This window comes from Phacochoerus africanus, chromosome 15, assembly GCF_016906955.1.
Source record: "Phacochoerus africanus isolate WHEZ1 chromosome 15, ROS_Pafr_v1, whole genome shotgun sequence".
Taxonomy (NCBI): domain Eukaryota; kingdom Metazoa; phylum Chordata; class Mammalia; order Artiodactyla; family Suidae; genus Phacochoerus; species Phacochoerus africanus.
Genome location: NC_062558.1, coordinates 78,750,548 through 78,770,205, shown reverse-complemented (window position 1 = coordinate 78,770,205; position 19,658 = coordinate 78,750,548). Strand labels below are relative to the sequence as shown.

General features: G+C 55.5%; 2 protein-coding genes across 4 annotated transcripts in view; one reads left to right on the top strand and one right to left on the bottom strand.

Annotated features, from left to right (window-relative positions):
* The first annotated feature begins 10,235 nt into the window (after positions 1-10,235).
* On the top strand, positions 10,236-14,322 carry ZNF503 (zinc finger protein 503). Its single transcript, XM_047760166.1, has 2 exons — positions 10,236-11,037; positions 11,759-14,322. The coding sequence occupies exons 1-2, from the start codon at positions 10,729-10,731 to the stop codon at positions 13,391-13,393; spliced, it is 1,944 nt and encodes a 647-aa protein (XP_047616122.1). The 5' UTR covers positions 10,236-10,728; the 3' UTR covers positions 13,394-14,322.
* The window catches only part of LOC125115732 (uncharacterized), a 136,476-nt gene continuing 131,100 nt past the window's right edge, over positions 14,283-19,658 (bottom strand). For 2 of the 3 annotated variants that reach the window (XR_007132163.1, XR_007132164.1), the window contains one exon: positions 14,283-15,314. Coding sequence is in view for 1 of the 3 variants with exons in the window: in XM_047760170.1 (XP_047616126.1) it covers positions 14,635-15,314; positions 15,461-15,464 (684 nt within the window). In the remaining 2 variants the exon portion in view is untranslated. Of the gene's footprint in view, positions 15,315-15,460; positions 16,241-19,658 lie in introns of those variants that run through there. The other variant, XM_047760170.1, reaches the window with a different exon arrangement.

Here is a 19,658-nt window from a genome sequence, read left to right as displayed (position 1 = left end):
CTGGGGCAACACCGGATCCTTTAACCCACTGCACCGGGTGGGATCAATTGCGCTGCAGAGACACCATTGATTCCCTTGCCCCATAGTGGGAACTCCCCTAAGTACATTTTTAACTTATGATACTTTCACACTTAAGATGGGTTTATCAGAAAACCTCATCCTAAGTTAAAGATCTGTACTATGCAGCTTAAAAAAATGAATAAATTAGCTCTCTATCTATAGACTAATTTTTTTTAATTGGGAAAGAATGAGCAAGTTACAGTGAACTCTAATATAATTGTTTTATATAAACAAGCAATAGCATAATAGCCCATATAAGTGTAACTTATGATGAATATGGTGAACATGGAGAAAGGGTCAAAAGTTACACCCAAGACTGTTAACCCTGGGTATCTCAGGAGATGGGGTGGGAAGTGGAGGAGAGATGGGTGAGGTCATGTTTTTCTTTATATATCTTTGAGTGCTTTGCTGGTTAAAGTGAACGGCTTCTATAAGTTTGGAATACAACTTAATCAGAACTTTTAAAAAGTTCTTTAGAACTACATTACCAAGAGTCAAGTGTTACTTGTGGACAATGGGGATCCGCTGAAGATCTGGGAGCAAGGAAATGATGTGTTCAAGAAAACTAACCTGGCAAGAGGATGTATAATACATTAGAGGCAAGAGAGACTGAGGATGTGCAGAATAATTAGAAAGTTCTTGTGGTAGCAGCTCACTCAGAAGCTAATAAAGCTACTGAACTATGGTAGCAATAATACAAGAAGTGAGAAAAAGAAAGGGGGCCCAGGCTAGAGCCTTGGGATATAATTGCCTGAATGGAGGGAGGAATGGACATGGGCGGGGGGAGGGGTCCCTCCATTAAACTGTGTTGACTTACACACCTTGCACTTTGAAAATTGGAATAAATGGCTAGAAAACCACAGATAATTTTCTTCTCCAACCTCCTTGAGTGTTGATGTATTTGATATTTACAATATAAAGACTCAAAACAATCATTATTTTTCCATGAGGTTTATGTCACCTCTCTTATCGAGAAAATACCTTGGGTTGTGAGAAAATGAAAATACTTACTGGTAACCCCAAAAGTGCAGTGAACCCCCAAAGTTATCATTCTTTTAGCACAGTTGATGGTACACATAAATGCATTCCTTGAGGGAAAAGCTCCAGTCCCTGCCGCCTCAAAGTTACCATCCTCTGACGAGGACAGACTCTCTACTGGAAATCCCTAGTGTGGTAAGTGCTCTGAGAGAGGGTTACAGGGTACCAGGTGGGAGGGTACAGGGAAGTGGTGTGTAAGCTTAGATCTGAAGGCAGAGGAGCAATAAGTCAGGAGAAGGAAAGGACAAAAGGTCATTCCAGATAGAAGGAAAAGCACCAGCAAGGTCCTGAGGTGGGAAGTAGCATGGAACATTTGAGTGACCAAAAGGGAGCCAGGACAAGGGGCAGTAGGGGGCAGACAAAGGCAGAAAGGTACCGGCCCTGGTCTCGATTTGATCCTAAGAACAGTGAGAACCCAGAGGCAAAAGCAGAGGGAAAATATGATCTGATACGATTAAAAAAAAAAAAAATTACTGTGGCTTCCAAAGGGCTAGAGGTCTAAAAGGAAACAAGCTGGGATGCTCAACGATTCAGTTTCCCATCAGGCTGGGAGGTGCTCAGCTGAGTTGAGCCCATTCCATTTATTTACACCTTTTTTCTCTGTGCAGGTTCCCCTCCTGCTCTGCAAGGCCTCAGCTGCAAGTGCAAGTCATTAACAGGCCAAGGGACACTTCCCACAACAAGGTAAGTAAAAGCCCAGCAAGACTGCCCCAGAGTGATGGCTTGGAATGCTAGGGATCTGAAGAAAAGAAGAGAAGAGGATATGGATGATATGGGAGTGAGGCAAAGCCAATTGCTCCCCTTCATGCCTCGATTTCTTTATAAGTGACACCTCAGAGAGCTGTTGGTTTTAGTACCTGACACAAAGTGAACTTTCAAACAGTGTTAGCTTTTGGTTTTGACCTTCCTGAAAGACAGGTGGGACCCTATGGACACGGATATGTACTCCCTGCTGCCCAAGGGAGACTAATCCCATCTCAGAGAATGTTTGAGAACCCCGGGACAGGCAAGTCTCAGGACCACCAAAAGACCAAACTTTGACAAGATACTACCTGCGAGTCGGCCAAGGTATGTGTATGTGCTTGTGTTCCTGTTACTTAAAAGTCCTTAGACACAACCCTAGGTGGAGAAAAAAGGAGATGCCCACTGACCTCCTAGGAGACCGGAGACCCGGGCTATGGCCCAGGTCCCCCGGCCCGGCAGAAGCTCCCACCGCCCGACCGGCGGGGGTGGAGCCTGGCGAGCGAGGGGTGGGCCGGCGCCGCGGAGGGGCGGGACCAGCGCCGCAGCCCAGGGCCCCGCCCCCAGCGGAAGTGCCGCCGGGCCGCCCCTCCCTCCAGAGGCAGGTTCCCCCGGCCTTTTCCCTGTCAGGCTGTACCCCTAGCATTTCGGCTCCTACAGCGTGTTGGGCCAGGGCCCCCACACCAGTCCGAAGAGGAAGCCCCTGGTCTGCGAATCTGGCTGTCTCGGGTGGTGCTCTCAGTCCCTCCCACTCCCCCACCCTCCTTTCCATTCCAGCGTTACCGGCGCGACCGCAGGCGCCGCGGGGGACCGCACAGGTAAAGACTCGGCTAGCAAGGGCGCAGGTGTGGGTGCCTCCCCGGCTGGACCCGCAGGGAAGAGGCTGACGGCACGTGCCCGGCTTTTTTCCAAAGCGATTGTTTTGACAGTGGGGCTCGGGAAGGGCGGACGCAGACCCAGGAGCGCGGCACTGCACCGGAGAGGCAGAGGGGGCGGGACTGAAGCCCCCAGAGCTTGGGGGCCGATCGTTCGTGTTCCCGCGTCTTGCGCAGGCTCCGATGTGCCTGAGAGGTGGCGAGCCGGTTGGGTGGGGGCAGGTCGGGGCCGCGGCATCGGACGATTTTCCCCCACCCATCTCTCCTAGGTGACTGGGGTCTAACAGCCGCCCTTCCCGAACACGCAGTCTCTGGTTGGCAGAATGAAAATCAATAAAACCGATGCAATGGCAACGAACACGAAACACGTTGGATTGTTATTATTATTTGCGTTTGTTAAATTCTTTTTATTATTTTACTTCCTTCTTAGAAAAGGTGGCTCGGATCAGAGCCTCAGAGAGGGACGCAAAATGCTCCCTGGTCTCCCGGCAGGGGGCGGGAGCCTGTCCTCGACCCCAAGCCAGTCAAACTTCCCTGAGCGGTTGTGAGGGGTCCGGCGGCGGCAGGGGAGCCCCCTGTGCGCTGGGCTTCTAAATATGGCTCTCCTCCGCGCCTCATTGTCCGCACTTTAGGGCGGTGGTCCCCCGCCTTGCATTCGCATTTCCCCGGTTCACCACCCCCAAAGCCCTGGGGGCCGGGCCTCCTCTCCTCCCCCGAGCTCTCCCCGGCGCTTTAAATAATGATATTTGCATGCAGGGAGCGATTCATAAATATGTCAGGACCGGTGAAATATAGGCAACATTTCAAACTTTCTATTTAAAAAACATGAATTATGGCCGCGGAAAATGTGTTCCCATTTAAAGGCGATACGAAGTATTTGGTGTCTCGTCCCCGGGCCCATCCATCACGCAGACAATAAAGAGAGTTTTTCGCCCTGACACCCGCGATTTATGGGCGCCCTTCTCTGCCCTCATCACTCACCCGCCGCGGTCGGCCAGGCGACAGGCCCCGTGGAGAGACCCGCGGCCGCCCCGCCCCCCCCCCACTCTGCCCCGCGCGCGTATTTTGCGCCCTCGCGAGCCCCCCAGGACCACCGCTCTAGCCGGGAAGTTCTTGCTCTGGGGAGTTGGGAGGTCGGCAGTGATGGTCTGAGCAGCCAAGTGGGAATCGGAACCACATTCATCCTGTCACCTTTGCGGAAGCCTGTCTCAGGGCTGGGCTGAGCCGGCGGACGAGCGGCCTTGCGGGCCACCTCTTCGTCCAGGCCTCGCCCGCAAACTAACCGCACCGGGAAGTCTGCAGTGCAGGCAATAGGAGGTTATTCACATGTGGTTTCGAGGTGAGGGGAGAGCACAGGGCAGGGGATCTCCAAGGAGCTCTTTCCGCCCCAGGGAAGCGAGTGGGTCCCAAGCTTTCCCGAGCCCGGGTGAGCGGAAGCTTCTGAGCAAAGCTCTTTCTGCAACTTTTACAAAGCCTCCTTCTCGCTGGTGCAATCTCCACAAAAACATCCTGAGCGTCGGTGGCACCTTGGAAACTATTTTTACGGCAGGGGCTGAGGAGTTGGCAAGAAATAAGGAAGGGGAGACGACTTCCCTCTCATTTTGCCTCGGACCAAACTCGGCCACGCGGTACCCTCTTCGCCCACCACCCCACTTCGCGTGCGCGCGCTCGCGCGCGCACACACACACACACACACACACACACACACACACCGCTAAAGCGTGATGTGCTCCCAAAGCTACCACATCTCTGCTGCAAACTTGTGTCGGAGTAAGTTCAAGCTTCATCTGCTGTGGAATTTGCTTTCAGTTTTCGCCCCGGGCGGACTCGGCCCCGATGGGTTTCCGTAGCACCCGAAGAGGCGGGGTGCTGCCAGGCACTGCGAGGCAGCGAGAGGCTGCTCGGCCTGAAGGTGCTGATAGTCTAGTCCCCGTCGGAGGCCAGACCTGCCACCTTATGAGCACTGAGCACGAGGAGCCACCCCGCGTCCCGTGCTAGTCCAAACCATCTCCATACACGGGAACCAGGAGCCGTTTCCTCCTGGATGTCTGCGAGCTGGATTTATTCGGATACAGGCAGCACAACCCACAGCCAGAGAAATTCCATCGATTCTAAAAATGACAAGGTTGAATTTATTGGATTAAGATTCATCCGTAAGTGCAGGGAGATGAAATTATACAAACAGCTCCAAATCCAATGTGAACGGAAGATCGCTTCCGGCTTCAAGGGAATGTAACATAACATCTGAATATTTAGATCTGTAGAAGGATATAAAATGTTATTAAATTCTTGGTGTGCACATATAGTTAAGTTGGAGAAATTCTATAGAAAGTGTCTTTTTACAGCTCTTGCTTGGGTGTAATCTGGGATCGAGATAGCACTTATGTCCAAATAACCACCCAGAGAATATATCCTATAGCCAGAGTGAGTGCCGCATCATTGAGGTGTGCGGTTTGTGTACCTCCTTAAATATCAGCGCCGTGCCAGAAGTGAAATAAATACATTTTAAAAAGTCAGGCATTCGGATAACTGAGCCATTGCACGGATACAATATTTCTGGGTGTGGTAATAAATATTTCTACTAGGTCGGGCTGTGGAAAGTGCACTCGAATGGGGGGCTTTCAGGAACTCAGCGTGGGGGCCACAAGTTCAGCAACTCCAAGCTTGGAGCCTGCTGAATTGGGCTCTATTCGATATCCGCTGCCTCAGACCCTATCCTGACTACTGGGAGAGGCTCCGCGGGAGGCTAACACTACAGTGCCTTGGGGTTCTTCCAGATTCATGCTGCAGGAGGGAGCCTTTGCAAGGCGCTCAACCTGGCATTTTTAGGGTACCAGGGCCTGAGGGTCCCTTCCCCCTCAGACACTTCAATCACCCCTCAATCCTGGCTCAGTGAGGGTTGGGCAGTGCCCATTTGGGCCTATCCATTTGGAGCCAGAGCACAGAAAAGGGTGGGTTGCACTTGGTTCCGAGGCACCCAAAAGCATGAAGCCCGAAGCCACCGAAAAGAAGGCCACAATTTCACACTCATGAGGAATCCAGGCCCCACCCAGCCCTCAAAACGCCAGTTGAGGCTACAGATGCAGTTATCTGGGCATATTTACTTATGAAATGTTAGGCAACCACTCACACTCAGTGTGGAGGCCCACATGCCCCGTGGGTCCCCTCTGCATATTTGCAAAGTGCAGGCAACGCCACCAGCAAGGTCAGCGACCGTTTTGCAGCTGTGAAATTCCAAGACCAAATACTAATTCCAGAATAGGGCACTTGAGACCATCCACCCACCTCACTGCCCTGGTCTCTTTTTCTCTCATCCCTCCAAATGCTTCCAACCCTTAAACAGGAGTAGAGCTTCTGAGAGCCCCTGTTTGGGGAGAAAATCAGGAGGACTTTATCCTGAGTTTCTGGGAACTGCACACACTCCTGAGGTAGCCCAGAATAGTAACCCGGGCCCTGAGAATGCCCTGCCTCAGAATGTGGGTGCCCGGAAGTGTTATATGCTGTGTACTAAGAGGAGGAACAGAGAATAGGAACCATTCCCTGGCAAGTAAGAAAAGTACAAATGAAGGGGGAGGGGAACAAGAAGAAAAAGGGTTGGAGCCACGAAAGTAGCAGAAGAGTAAACCAAAAAAAAAAAAAAGAGAGAGAGAGAGAAGGTTGAGAGCAAAAAAAAAAAAAAAAAACAGGAGGGGAACGGAGAAGAGTGCAGGCCTTGGCGAGGACCAGAGACCAGACCGGGACAGGCCGTGGGTACGGCAAGATGGGTACCTCCCCGGCCCCAGAAGAGGCGAGGGACGCCTGGGACCATCCCCCAGCAGCCCAGCGAATCTGGGCCCGGCTCCCAGTCCGGAGGGGCGGGCCTGGGTCCAGCGGCCTCCGAGCGCCCTCCCTCTTCCCCCTCCCGGGAGACCGCGAGGCGGAGCTGGACAAGGTTGGGGGTTGCCCCCAGGGGCGCGCCCCAGTCCGGGACTGTTTGGGCGCTCTGGGCCAGGCTTTCCAGCTCGCCGGGCCTGACCTGTCAGGCGGATTATCTTCGAGGGAGATTAATAGGGGAGGCGGGCTGCAATAATAATCGTTTTGTTTGATGTGACAACTCTGATAGGCGTTGATTTACTTACAAACTGATAGGCTTTTAATTGAGCGCCTCCGCCGAGCCCGAGATGAAAGGGAAGCGGCGGTGAAAGGCGGCCCGCCTGCCCTCCGGCCTCAATACTGATTAGCCATCTCGACAGTGAATAGTTCAAGGCATTTTCAAACTTTTTTCCTCAGCTCTCTCCCTTTCCTTCTCTTCCCACCCCCCTCCTCAAATATCTGCCAAGCCCACTTCTTTTTTAGAGAAAACAAATCATTTCTATTGTGTGCAAATAAAATCCGCAGGACGTCCAGGCCATCGCCGCTGGGGGTTGGAGGCATTAGGCCTAGCGCGGAGTAATTAATAACTCCCCCACTCCCACCCCAGGCCGGCGCGGCCTTCGGGGATTTGGCCTCTCCCTCGAGGTGTGCAGGCTCAAGTACCGACGACTAGCGAAAACCCGGGGCGCGCAGGCCCCCAGGCGCCCCCATGCGCTCGCACCTTCGGAGTTGGGTTTTGCGGAGAGCAAACGCACGCGGATCAAGACCCGCGCGCGCGCCGCAACGCGCAGGCCAGCGAATGTGCGCAACCACACCGCGGCACGCTCATTCCCCGGGGGCGCGAGGGCCACTTTCTGGTTGCCCCCAGCCAACGGGGGTTAAAGAAAGCCACTGGAATTCCGGGAGAAAAAAAGGACTGAGTCTGGAGGCTGAGGAGGCTGGAAGAGACGCCCGCGGTCACCTCCATCTCCGGCTGCCGCCCCCAGTATTCAGTGCTTGAGCCTCGCCGCGGCGACCCGGGGCCCACAGCTGGGCTTGCGGAGCTGGGAGATCGACAGTTGATCTGGGCCGACAACTCGAAAGCCGCGCACCCAAAGACACGGACATACACTAACAGACCCTCAGGATACATTGGCCTCACAGGGTCTGCCCTGCGGAGACAGTTCAGAACTGTCCCGCCCTCAGAAACGGGCACCTAGGACTCACTCCCCCAAGATTATTCACATAACCTTCACCACCTCGCATGTGGCCTTGCCACGGTCTCAACGGACTCACCTTCCTCCGTTGTCGCACAGGCAGACATTCCAGACCCCCTTGAAGGCAGGTGTGTTGTTACACCTAAACACACGCACTCATACACTGACAGACTCCCCATATACACACCGCCTCACTCCCCTCTTCTCCAAATTATCTTTAGTCAAGATACCATCTCATTAAGTTTACCAACCTAAAGGATCAAGGAATAAAACGCCTAAAAAGAATGCCTACGAGAAAATTCTAAAACTCACCCCCAGAAAGTTCTCGGTATCACTGTTCAGTGGGAGACAGAGACAGAGACAGAGACAGAGAGGAGGGAGAAGGGAATGAGGTGATGAGAGAGGAGAGGGCGAGCACGCCGAGGGCAAGTCCCACACCCGACTTCCGCGCCCACGGGGCTCAGCGCCGGGTAAGCGCCGGTGGAAACCGGCTCTCCAGGCCCAGCCCCCGCACCCCCCAGCGCGGATACAAACTGGCTCCCGGCTCCCCTGCGCTCCCTGCCCCACCATTTATCAAAAGGACTTGACAACAAAAGAAGAGCCGGGGCGGAAAAGTGGGGGAGGGTAGATTCAAAGTCTTCCAAGTCCTTCCGAGGAAGGGGATGTGTCCTCGCTCTCGACCCCTTCCAGTTTCTGCGAGTTTTTGGAGGTGACCCCCGAACTCTCTCCCAACGCTACCAAAGCCCTGACAACTCACACAGCGGCACAGGCATTCATGCACACTTCTGCACCCAGATCCAGGTACTCAGAGGCGCGCACAGCGCCTCCCCTCTTCCTTCCAAACAGCCCGAGTGACGGTGCAAATCGAGGGGAACGCGGCAGTCCCGCTCCGCTTCCCTGGAAGAGCCAGTGTTCCCACAGGCAGCCACTCCCTCCCTCTCTTGTTCCTTCTTTCTGCTTTCCCTGAGCAGGTCAGTCCCGGCTCGGCATTCCAATAAATTCTAGCGGGCAGCGGGGAGTAACACCGGCTATCTAGCCTGCGGGGATGGCGCAAGGTGAAGGAAGGGTTGAGGAGGGGGCTTGAGTGAGCCTGAAATGTATCTCTCCCAAACACACACGTTCAGGCCTCTTCTTTGTAGCCTCCTAGCCCTAGCCACAATTGTGGAGACGTCAAAGAATTGAGGCTAGGGCCACCCCATCATTGACCTCCAGGACTCAAGGTTATATTGGTGGTGTGGCTCTTAGAAGTCTCCGAGTTTAGGGTCCCGGCACTACGCGGGGTGGGGTCCGCGGCAGGGCAGCCTAAAGACTGAACGCTACACGTCCGGGAGGGACTATCTTGACTGGGGGCTGGGGGTAGGGGTGGAAATCTCCCGTGTTAGACGTCGCCACCGCCCGTCTCGATACCCGGAGCGGCTCCTAACTCCGCGGCCCCAATGGACAGGAAACCCAGAGGTGGAAGGGTGTACCTATCTCCGATATCGAAAGGAACGAGGCGCACACCCCAGGCCAGAGCACCCCTCCCGGCGCCCTGGGCGCACCTGCGCACTTTACTCTCACTATTCATTTTCCCGACACTGAGCGTCTTTCTCCTCTTCCATTCTTTTTCTTAGAGCCCCCAGCTTTCACCCCAGGAGGCTGCTCCTCTTTCCCCCTCTTCCAATTCCCCCTCGGTCTCTTCCTCTCCGTCTCTCTCTCCCTCTTTTTCCCTTCAAGTCGCACCCGCCTTGTAATCAGCAACAAAAGCTGACATAAATCACCGGCGGATTGACAAGAGCTGACAAATAACTGATTGATTGCGGTCGAGGAACATTGACAATTGATGGAGGGGTGGAGATGCCCAAAGAACTGGTGGGGAGGGGGGAGAAGAAGAGAGGGTGGCAGGGGAGAGTAAGAATGGGGGGGCGCTGAGTGTGAAACAGAGGAAACATGTGACCCCCGCTCCTGCCCCAATCTGCGCATCCCCGGGCGTCACGTGGCCGGGAAGGGCGGGGAGCCTAGCACACCCAGCGGAGACGTGCCTCCACCGCCTCCTCTTCCCACCTGACTTCTGGTTTCTCCGCCGCCGAATCTCAAGAAATCAAAGCGGGCGGGCAGCCGGACCAACTCCAACGCCTGCTCCCCACCTTTCCTTACCCAGGCGGCCGCACCGCAATTGATTTCAGTTACTGAGGAGGAGGGGAGAATATTTAGTGTGTGCGCCCCCTGTGCGTCCCTGGAGTTGACAGTCCGGCTGTGGTCCAGATTCCTTCCGGAGCACCTTACGAACACCCTCAATCTATTCCTCATACGCACCCTCCTGCAAAAGGTTTCAGTTTATTCTCGAGCTGGGGAAAGGAAGGACGACGAGGAAGAAAAAAGAAGGAGGCGGCAGATAGCAAACGTAGAATAAATGTCCAGCTCGTCCTCCGAGCGAAATCAAGGGAGGGGACACGCAGGGGGAGAGGCGAAGTGGGAGCTGCCCATTAAAACCAGTGCTGAGAGTCCTGGCGGCGGCGGCAGCAGCGGCGCGGGACGCGTCACATCCCCTTGACCCTCCAATCACCTCGGGCTCCCATTTGATTGGAAGGCGGCAAAGGCTTTAATCTCCCCCTCGGTGCAGCTGCTTTTGAAGTGAGTTTCCTCGCCAGAGCCCCGGCTGGACAGGCAGCGGCTCACATCGCAGAGCGCAGCGCCAGCGCCGGGCCGAGAGTGCGCAGCGCAGGGGCACAGCCCGAGGCGGATACGGCGAGCCACCCGGCACTCCCGCAGTCGGGCCGGCTCCTCCCGCTCGGCCACGGCTCCGCTGCGGGCCACCCAGGATTATTCGCTTCTGGCTCCAGGCGCCGAGAAGGCGCGCTGGGCGCTGGTGGCCGCCTCGCCAGCTCCTCCTGCTGCTCCTGCTCCCCGGGCGAGCGCGCAGCCCCGAGCCCGCCCCGCGCCTCGCGGAGCCCTCCCCCCGCTGCTCCCATGCGCGCGGGTGGGTCATGAGCACAGCGCCCTCGCTTTCTGCCCTAAGAAGCAGTAAGCACAGCGGCGGCGGCGGCGGCGGCGGCAGCAGTGCGGACCCTGCCTGGACCAGCGCGCTCTCTGGAAATAGCTCCGGCCCCGGCCCAGGCTCGTCCCCGGCCGGCAGCACCAAGCCTTTTGTGCACGCCGTGCCCCCCTCTGACCCTCTCCGCCAGGCTAACCGCCTGCCTATCAAGGTGCTGAAGATGCTGACCGCACGGACTGGCCACATTTTGCACCCCGAATACCTGCAGCCCTTGCCTTCCACTCCTGTCAGCCCCATAGAGGTAAAGACCCTATCCCCGGATCGCGCTGGGACCACCACCCGGCTGTTGCTCTCGGGATCTGGGGGTTGGAAGGTGGGGGTATCGGAGTGATTCAGCTTCGGGATGGGGGGAGAGGATAGTGCTCCCGCACCTTAAAACTAGAGTGGAAAGGGGGGAGGAGGTAGAACGGGGTGTGAATGCTGAGAGACAAGGCAGCCAAAACTTGTTTCTCCCTTTGGTATTAAAACGCCTTCCACGACTCAGGCCCCCTTACTTTCATCCCAGAAGACCTACTGGAGTCCAAAATATGGTTGGTTCCAAAGTCGCAGTCCTCCGGTTCCCCAGAAGCTGGTTATTTGTGCACAGCCTCTAAAGCGCCAACTGCCCTAGCCCTTACTCGGAAGAATTAGGGATGGGGTGGGGGAGAGGGCTACAGTTCTAGGTCAAAGAGTCAGAAACCAAGACATTTTGTGCGGTTTATTTTGTTTTGTTTTGTTTCCAAATCCATTTATCCCTGAGAGGACAGAGAAGATCCTGATGGTGGGGTTGGGGGGAGGGTGCTGTCGCCTTTCTCAAAAGCAAGAATGTGTGTATGTAGAAGGGGTGTCGCCTAGAATTGCGCCTTGGGGCTGGGAGGATCTTTGCAGGTCGTTACAGAGGTGCGTTTGAAACCTAAAAGCCAGGATTCTAAAGGGTTTCCCCTTCTTTCTTTGTTCCCCCCCCCCCACGTCTGACCCCACAGCTTGATGCCAAGAAGAGCCCGCTGGCGCTGTTGGCCCAAACATGCTCGCAGATCGGGAAGCCCGACCCCTCGCCCTCTTCCAAACTCTCCTCCGTCGCTTCCAACGGGGGCGGCGCGGGCGGTGCTGGCGGCGGCGCCGGGGGCGACAAGGACGCAAAGTCGGGCCCCCTCAAGCTAAGCGACATCGGCGTAGAGGACAAGTCGAGTTTCAAGCCGTACTCCAAACCGGGCTCGGATAAGAAGGAGCCGGGAGGCGGCGGCGGCGGAGGCGGGGGCGGCGGGGGCGGCGGCGGGGGGGTTTCGACGGAGAAATCCGGATTCCGGGTACCGAGCGCCACCTGCCAGCCATTCACGCCCAGGACAGGCAGCCCAAGCTCCAGCGCCTCGGCCTGCTCTCCAGGAGGCATGCTGCCTTCGGCCGGGGGCGGCCCGGAGGGCAAGGACGACAAGAAGGACCAAGAGGCAGGCGGCGGCGGTGGCGGCAACAAGGGCTCCGGGGGCGCCTCGGCCGAAGGGGGACCCACGGGGCTGGCGCACGGCCGGATTAGCTGTGGCGGCGGGATTAATGTGGACGTGAACCAGCACCCAGATGGGGGCCCCGGGGGCAAAGCTCTAGGCTCGGACTGCGGCGGCTCATCGGGCTCCAGCTCGGGCTCGGGCCCCAGCGCGCCAACCTCCTCCTCGGTATTGGGTTCTGGGCTGGTAGCCCCCGTATCGCCCTACAAGCCGGGCCAGACTGTGTTCCCTCTGCCTCCCGCAGGCATGACCTACCCAGGCAGCCTGGCTGGGGCCTATGCCGGCTACCCGCCCCAGTTCCTGCCACACGGCGTGGCGCTCGACCCCACCAAGCCTGGCAGCCTGGTGGGGGCGCAGCTGGCGGCGGCCGCGGCGGGCTCCCTGGGCTGCAGTAAGCCCGCCGGCTCGAGCCCCTTGGCTGGGGCGTCGCCGCCGTCCGTGATGACAGCCAGTTTGTGCCGGGACCCGTACTGCCTCAGCTACCACTGCGCTAGCCACCTGGCTGGGGCAGCGGCAGCCAGCGCATCCTGCGCTCACGATCCAGCCGCGGCGGCTGCGGCTCTCAAGTCCGGATACCCGCTGGTGTACCCCACACACCCGCTGCACGGTGTGCACTCATCGCTAACCGCTGCCGCCGCCGCCGGCGCTACACCGCCCTCTCTGGCCGGCCACCCCCTCTACCCCTACGGCTTCATGCTCCCTAACGACCCACTCCCCCACATCTGCAACTGGGTGTCGGCCAACGGGCCTTGTGACAAGCGCTTCGCTACGTCCGAAGAGCTGCTGAGCCACTTGCGGACCCATACGGCCTTCCCCGGGACAGACAAACTGCTGTCGGGCTACCCCAGCTCTTCGTCTCTGGCCAGCGCCGCAGCGGCCGCCATGGCTTGCCACATGCACATCCCCACGTCGGGCGCTCCAGGCAGCCCCGGGACGCTGGCGCTACGCAGCCCTCACCACGCGCTGGGACTCAGCAGCCGCTATCACCCCTACTCCAAGAGCCCGCTCCCCACGCCCGGCGCTCCCGTGCCGGTGCCCGCCGCCACCGGACCCTACTACTCCCCCTACGCTCTCTACGGACAGAGACTGACCACGGCCTCGGCACTGGGGTACCAGTGAGGGCGGTTGGGAGGGCTATCGAAGAAGAGTAAAGAACTGGGGGGGTGGGGAGGAGCTGAGGGAGGGGCGGGAACAGGGCAGAGGCTCCTGTCTCCCGGGCGTGGGGATGACCCGGGCCAGGAAAGGAAAAAAAATGTACCGTATCTATCTACCCGAAACAGCGACAGAGACCGGGTGGGAAACTCCCCTTTCCCCCACCTCTCATCTCTCCACCCAAACTTTATAAAAGTTGAAAAATATCATTTGACTTTTTATAGAAAAAGAAGGAAAAAAATAATTGAGAAAGTGTTCATCTGAGGACTGCATCGGTGGACACTGGTATTTATTTATGTTAGCTCCAAGCGGACCCGTGGTTCAGAAGTGCATTATTTAGTTTGAGCTCCGTAGGTAAAAAGGAAGAGGGGGAAAAAATTAAAACTTGAGGGTAAAAATGTGGAAAACAAACCCTCCCGTCCCTTGTAGATTATAAATAAATACAAAACCGCCACAGAACTAGAGGTCTTCTCTTTAATGTTACTTTAAAATTGCTATGATTGTATTGTACGTTCTTATTTAATGTCTGATTGAAACACAAATTTACATGCATGTTTGTTACAAAAAATGAAAAAAAAACAAAACAAGTCACAATTTGTCAGCTCTGATTTCAAATTGCAATTATTTTTAAGGTGTATACCATCGAAAGAGAATGGGTATTTTTTTGTATGTATTCTGGAAGAAAACAAAAAAAAAAGGAAAAACAATTCTATTCCAAAACCTCATTTGCCTTATTTTGTTCTTTAAAAGGAACACTTAACTATTTTTAATTTTTAAGTCCACCCGCTGAGAAGGGGACAAGTAAGGTTTACGTCATGTACTAAAATAATAGACAATGTATCGCTTTAAAGATTAAAATTCCGTATATTTGATGTATTAAAAGGTTTTACTTCTTATTATTATCTTTTTTATTTTTTGGTTAAAGAGAAAGAAGAGCATGGCGGTTTCAGCAGCAGCGGGTTCTCTGGGCCTCACGTCTACTCCATCCCAGGACCTTGGCCGCATTTCCGACTGTTTTGTTGTGATTTTCAGGAAAAGGCAAAGGCTTCAGAAGAGCTGGCCAGTCGTGGGGCTGGCCTTCGAAAATATTTTTTAAAGGGGTTTCACAGTTTGGAAAGATAGCGTCCTTAGCTATCGCTCATTTCGTTTAATTTTTCCCCCAGCTGCTGGTTTGTTAAAAGTGAAAGGAAAGGGGGGTGGGGAATTTTTTAAATTCCCCTGTCGAGAATTTTGGGAGTTTGGGTTTCGTTTTGCTCAGAGCAGCGCAGGTCGGGACTCGGCCGCCCAGCCTCGGCCTGGGGGAGGTGCCGCTCCCCGCGTCCCTCTCCTCGCTCTCCAAGCATCCCCTGTCGCAGGCGGGAGACTGGGATCGATTGGGGGTCGGAGGGCGCTTGAGAACCTGTTTCCCAGGCCTGGGGAGGAGAGCGCGCCGGAACCCTCTTGTCCCTAGGGAGAAAAGGAGTTTTGCTCTTCGCTTCTTCTTCTGGCTGCCGAGGGCCAGAGGCAGCCACCAGCCTACCCCTCCAGGCAACCCCCTCCCAGCCCGGCTGCTTCCTCTCTCCAGAGGCCGGACCCGCGGCTGGCTGGCGCCGCGGCTGCTTTTCCACGTCGCGATTCCTCCGCAGTCTGCAGTCTATCCCCGTCTGCGCCGCGGGACAGCGCACCGGGGCCCGGGATCCAGAAGCCCCTTCCAATCCGGCCAGGTCAGGATCTGGGCTCCCATTCTCGGCCTCGTTGGGGCGACCAGGTGGACGCCGTCTGAGGTTCTGGGTTTCAAGCTCTGCTCCGCCGAGGCGCGGGGTGGAGGGACCCTCTATCCTGGCGCGGATCCCCGCGGTGCGCACCGCTCCCTTTTGTGTCCCCAACTTGAGCAGCGGGACTGAGCTGCCTAAAGCGCACAAGGAATCAAGCAGAGAAGAGCTCTAATCTTTTCTTTTCTTTTCTTTTTCTTTTTTTTTTTTTTGCGGGGAGGGTCGAAGCGCCCCCCCCCCCTCTCTCTCTCTCTCTCACACACACACACACACACACACACACCCATGCTCTCCAGGCTCGGGGACGAGCTTTGGTTTCTGGCTTTTTGGGCGCTGCCCCGCCGGGTCCACAGGAGTTCTGGGTCCAGAGCGTGCCTTTCCTGGGATCCTGCGACCCCGGAGTCGCGGCGCTGAGCGCGCACCCTTGAACTCTCCTCTCTCCGGAGTCAGGCAGTTCTGGATTCTCCGAGCCCCCAGCCTTCCTAGGTGTCAAGCTCCCCCTACTGCCTCGGGAAGCTCACCGCGGCGCAGAGGCAGTCCTCGGCCTCCGGCCTCGGTCATTCAACCGCGCGGCCCCTGCTGCCATTTGCTCGGGGGTTGGTGACTCTGAGATTTTCCACTCTCCCCCCAGCGTCAGTCTCACGCCTGAGGGGCCTGTTCCCGGGTTGCACGCAAAACAGCCCCAGCGACCTCCGGGACGCCACGGGGAGCTCCCAGGCCTCCACCTGGAGAGGACTTGGTAGAGGAAGACTCAGCCTCCGTGCCGCCTACACGGAGCCAGGCAGCCTTCAGCGCCTCTGAGCCGCCTGCCCGCACTCGCCGACTGGAGGAACCGGAGCTGGCGCCCGAGACGCTGCAGCCCTACTCCCACTCTGGTCCGGCAAAGACAGGCTGGGCTGGGCCCGGCTAGGCCCGGTGGATTGAGAACCTCAAATCATGGGGCGGGTTGTCACCCTCAGGCTCTTGGACAGACACCCTCCCCCCTAAATGGAATGGGAGGACGTTCCAGGAGGTGTTGCGGCCCCAGTCCCGACAGACTCCAGTGCCCACGGCTTGAGACGTGAAAGCGAGGCCCTTGCTCACCTCTCACCAGCACCAGCACCACCCCCGATCCCCCGGCCACTCCGCCCCACACGCTTCGCCCTCCTTGGCCTCGCGCCTTCCTACAGGGGTTCCTGGGCCACCACGCCTGGCCCGCCAGGACCCACTTGGGCGGGGAAGGACACAGAAATTCCCCAGTCCTGGAATTTCAAGTCTGAGACTGTTAGGGAGACGAACTGGGCACGTTCGTGCCTTCACGCCCACTCCCGGTATTTTATTAACAAAAATCAAACTCAAAACGCCCTGAAATTTTAATGAAAGCTTCTTCCGGGCTGCAAAATTCTGGAGCTGGGAGCTAGGGGCCGGGGGTTGGGGGAAGAAAGCGTTCCCCGACGTGTGAGAAGGAGCTAAGTCAGCCAGGGCGCGGGGTTAGTGAGGGGAGGGTGCCAATAACTGCTGCAGGTCCAGGCCAGGTGCGACACAGCCAACGGGGAACAGCCGCCCCAGCCGCGCTGCCGCCCCAGGCCCTCTCCAGCTGTCTGCTGAACCGCCTGCGGATCCCCGAGCGCCGGCCCGCTGCCACTGAAGCCCGAGCGGAACTCGGCGTGTCCGCCAGGCGGCGCTGTGGAGCGCAGCGGAGCGGCCAGGACACCCGGAACCCTGGCCAGGGCTCAGGTCGCCAGCTGGGTGGTCATTCCAAGACCCCGCGCCTCCACCTTGGTATCATTTTAGGAGTGGTGTCCCGGAGCCCCCTCCTTGTAGTTCCTCTCTCCTCTCCCGCTGCTAAACACATCCTCCGCGCTTCTCCACCTGCTCTAGTTTCTGGTTGTGGGCCCCTGGCTCTCTTTCTCTGTCCTAGAAGAGTTGGCCCAGGTGTCAAGGGCCCCTCCCCCACCCCGGGAACTCCTATGGCCGCCCAGACTCCGACAGGACACCTTGCCTGCCAAAGCGAAGTGATCACACATTCATGCATTCATTCACCCTCATTCTCTGATTATTTCCTATGACCTGCCTATGCCTTGCCAAGGACTGTCACTTTCTACACTTACCCCTAACACAGATGAAGAAACTGAGGCTAAGTCCTGGAAGTCAGTGGCAAGGCCAGCAGAGAATACTCAATCTTGTCCCTCTATTCAACCCCTGCCCCCATCTGTACTTCTGTTGGTGACACCGAGTGACCCTGAGTGACCCTGGTGTCTGTGTGCTGGGTGGTCTTTAAGCAGTAAGAAATAGTAGATGAAAAGCTCTCCTAGTTAATGAATTCCCCATGCTTTGCAAAAGGTGTAAAAGTTTCCTGTAAGGTGAGGCTTCTTGCTGCAAGGCCATGTGATGGCCTCTTCTGCACCTAGTGGTGTAGGGATCCTCACCTACTGAGGCTATAGGTCCGGTGGTGCTTGGAGCAACTGCAAAGCTCAGGATGATCTATTCACTCTGTTATGGACTATGCCCAGCCCATATTATCCTGTATCATCCCATTTAAACCTCGCAACAATTCCAAGAGGCTGTTAGAACCTTTACCCCCATTTTACAGATGAGGAAACTGAGGCTCTGCCAGAGAAGCTTGAGGTCACATATCTAGTGAGTGACGCAGTCTACTCAGAGGTTCTCACCTTTTTTGCTCTTACCTGAGAGGATTTGAAAGCATAACAATTCCTAGGAGGCAGAGATTCTGTTTCAGCAGGTAGAGAGTGTGGTGGGCATAATTGTTGTATATTTTTTAAGTTATCGGTGTTATCGCTATTATTATTATTTTACTTTTTATTATGGAGATTTTCCAACATACACAAAGGTAGAGAGAATGGTATACTAGACTCCCATAAACCCATCACCCAGCCTCAACAGTTATCAATTCATGGCCAATCCTGTTCCCTCCCTACCCAGTTCACCTTGCCTCTCCCACCCCATTAATTTGAAGTGAATATAGATGTCACATCATTTCACTTCCTCAGGTGTCAGTCACCTCCAGCCAGACTCCCGATTTAGGGCTCATCCCGCTGCCTCCCTCAGGTGAGATTTAAGTTCAGTTAGTGCAAAGCTGGGAAGCCATTTCTCTTAGACCCAGAGCCCTAGCACTTTACCCTACCCTGTGCTGAGGATCCCCCAAAGTTCCAGGAATACTGATCTCTCTCTGCCCAATGTGACCCCAGAGCTTACCCAGGGAGGTGTCTGGGCTGCAAAAGGACTCTTGAGCCCCTGATGAGGCAACAGCAGTTCCTGATGGGACACCCATAGCACGAGGGGCATTCTGAGTGTCAGCATGGCTTAAAGCCATGTGATGATGTGCAAAGATCACACAATTTGGGATCAGGCAGCCCTAAATTGAACTTTTAGCCCCACCACTGGCTCAACTCACTCAGTTCTTCTGGGCCCCAGTTTTATCATCTGTAAAATAGGACTGTTGGTACCAACCTAACAGGGATTGTCGTGAGGCTCAAACGAAATTATTAATGTGAAAATTCCCAACCTACTATCTAGCCCCTACTTGCTCTTAGTAAAGACAGATTTATTCCCTTCTCTCTTCCCAAAATATGGTTTCATGATGACCAGACTCCCTGCTCAAGAACTATCTGTGACTCCCTGAGATTCACTGGCTCAAGTTCTGACTCTACTATCTGGCTATGAGAACACCATCATCATGGTTCATCTTCTGACCTGGTCTCTCTTTGCCTGCTATACCTTGTGTCTCACCAGTCTTCACAATCCAGACCTTTTACCCGCCAGCTAGCCCCTCAACACCTTGGCTGGTAGTGCTCATCATACACTATTTCCTTGGAATCCCTTCCTTCCTCCCCATTCCTCAAAGCTCTCTCAAGACTCATCTCTTCCAGGAAGCCCTCCAGCTTTTCCCCACCACCACCCACTGACCATTCCCTCACTTTGCCTTCCCTTAGCACTTAATGGAATAGAAGTGAGTAGAGGTATAAAGAGGCCACTGGACTAGGAATGAGGACCCTATGGATTTGAGTGGTGCCTCTTCATCATTAGGTGACTGTGGACAAGTCACTTATGGCCTCTGTGAAGCTTGCCTCCAAAGTGGCATCTGTCTGTGCATACCATGGGCCACACACTGATCAACAATAATAGTGTTAATAAGCAGCATGCATGGCACTCTTACCTCGAGGCACTCATCTAGTCCTATTACCATTGTCTCCTCCTTTTACAGGTGAGGAAACTGAGGACTAAAGAGAAGTCACATATCTGGGCTCCAGAGCCAGAGTCCTTAACCACTGTACTGCACTGTGCTGGTCCCTGTGCCTGGAATCTTTGTCCTCTGTCTTCTCTCCATAATTACCAGCAACTCAAAACTCCTGCTTCAAATCTCAGGCCAGCATCACCTCCTCCCGGAAGCCCCCCACATTCTTCACATTGGATTCAGTGCCCTTCTCATTGCTCCTGTAGTACCTGTCCATCCCATCATACTCTCTACATTTTCCTCACAG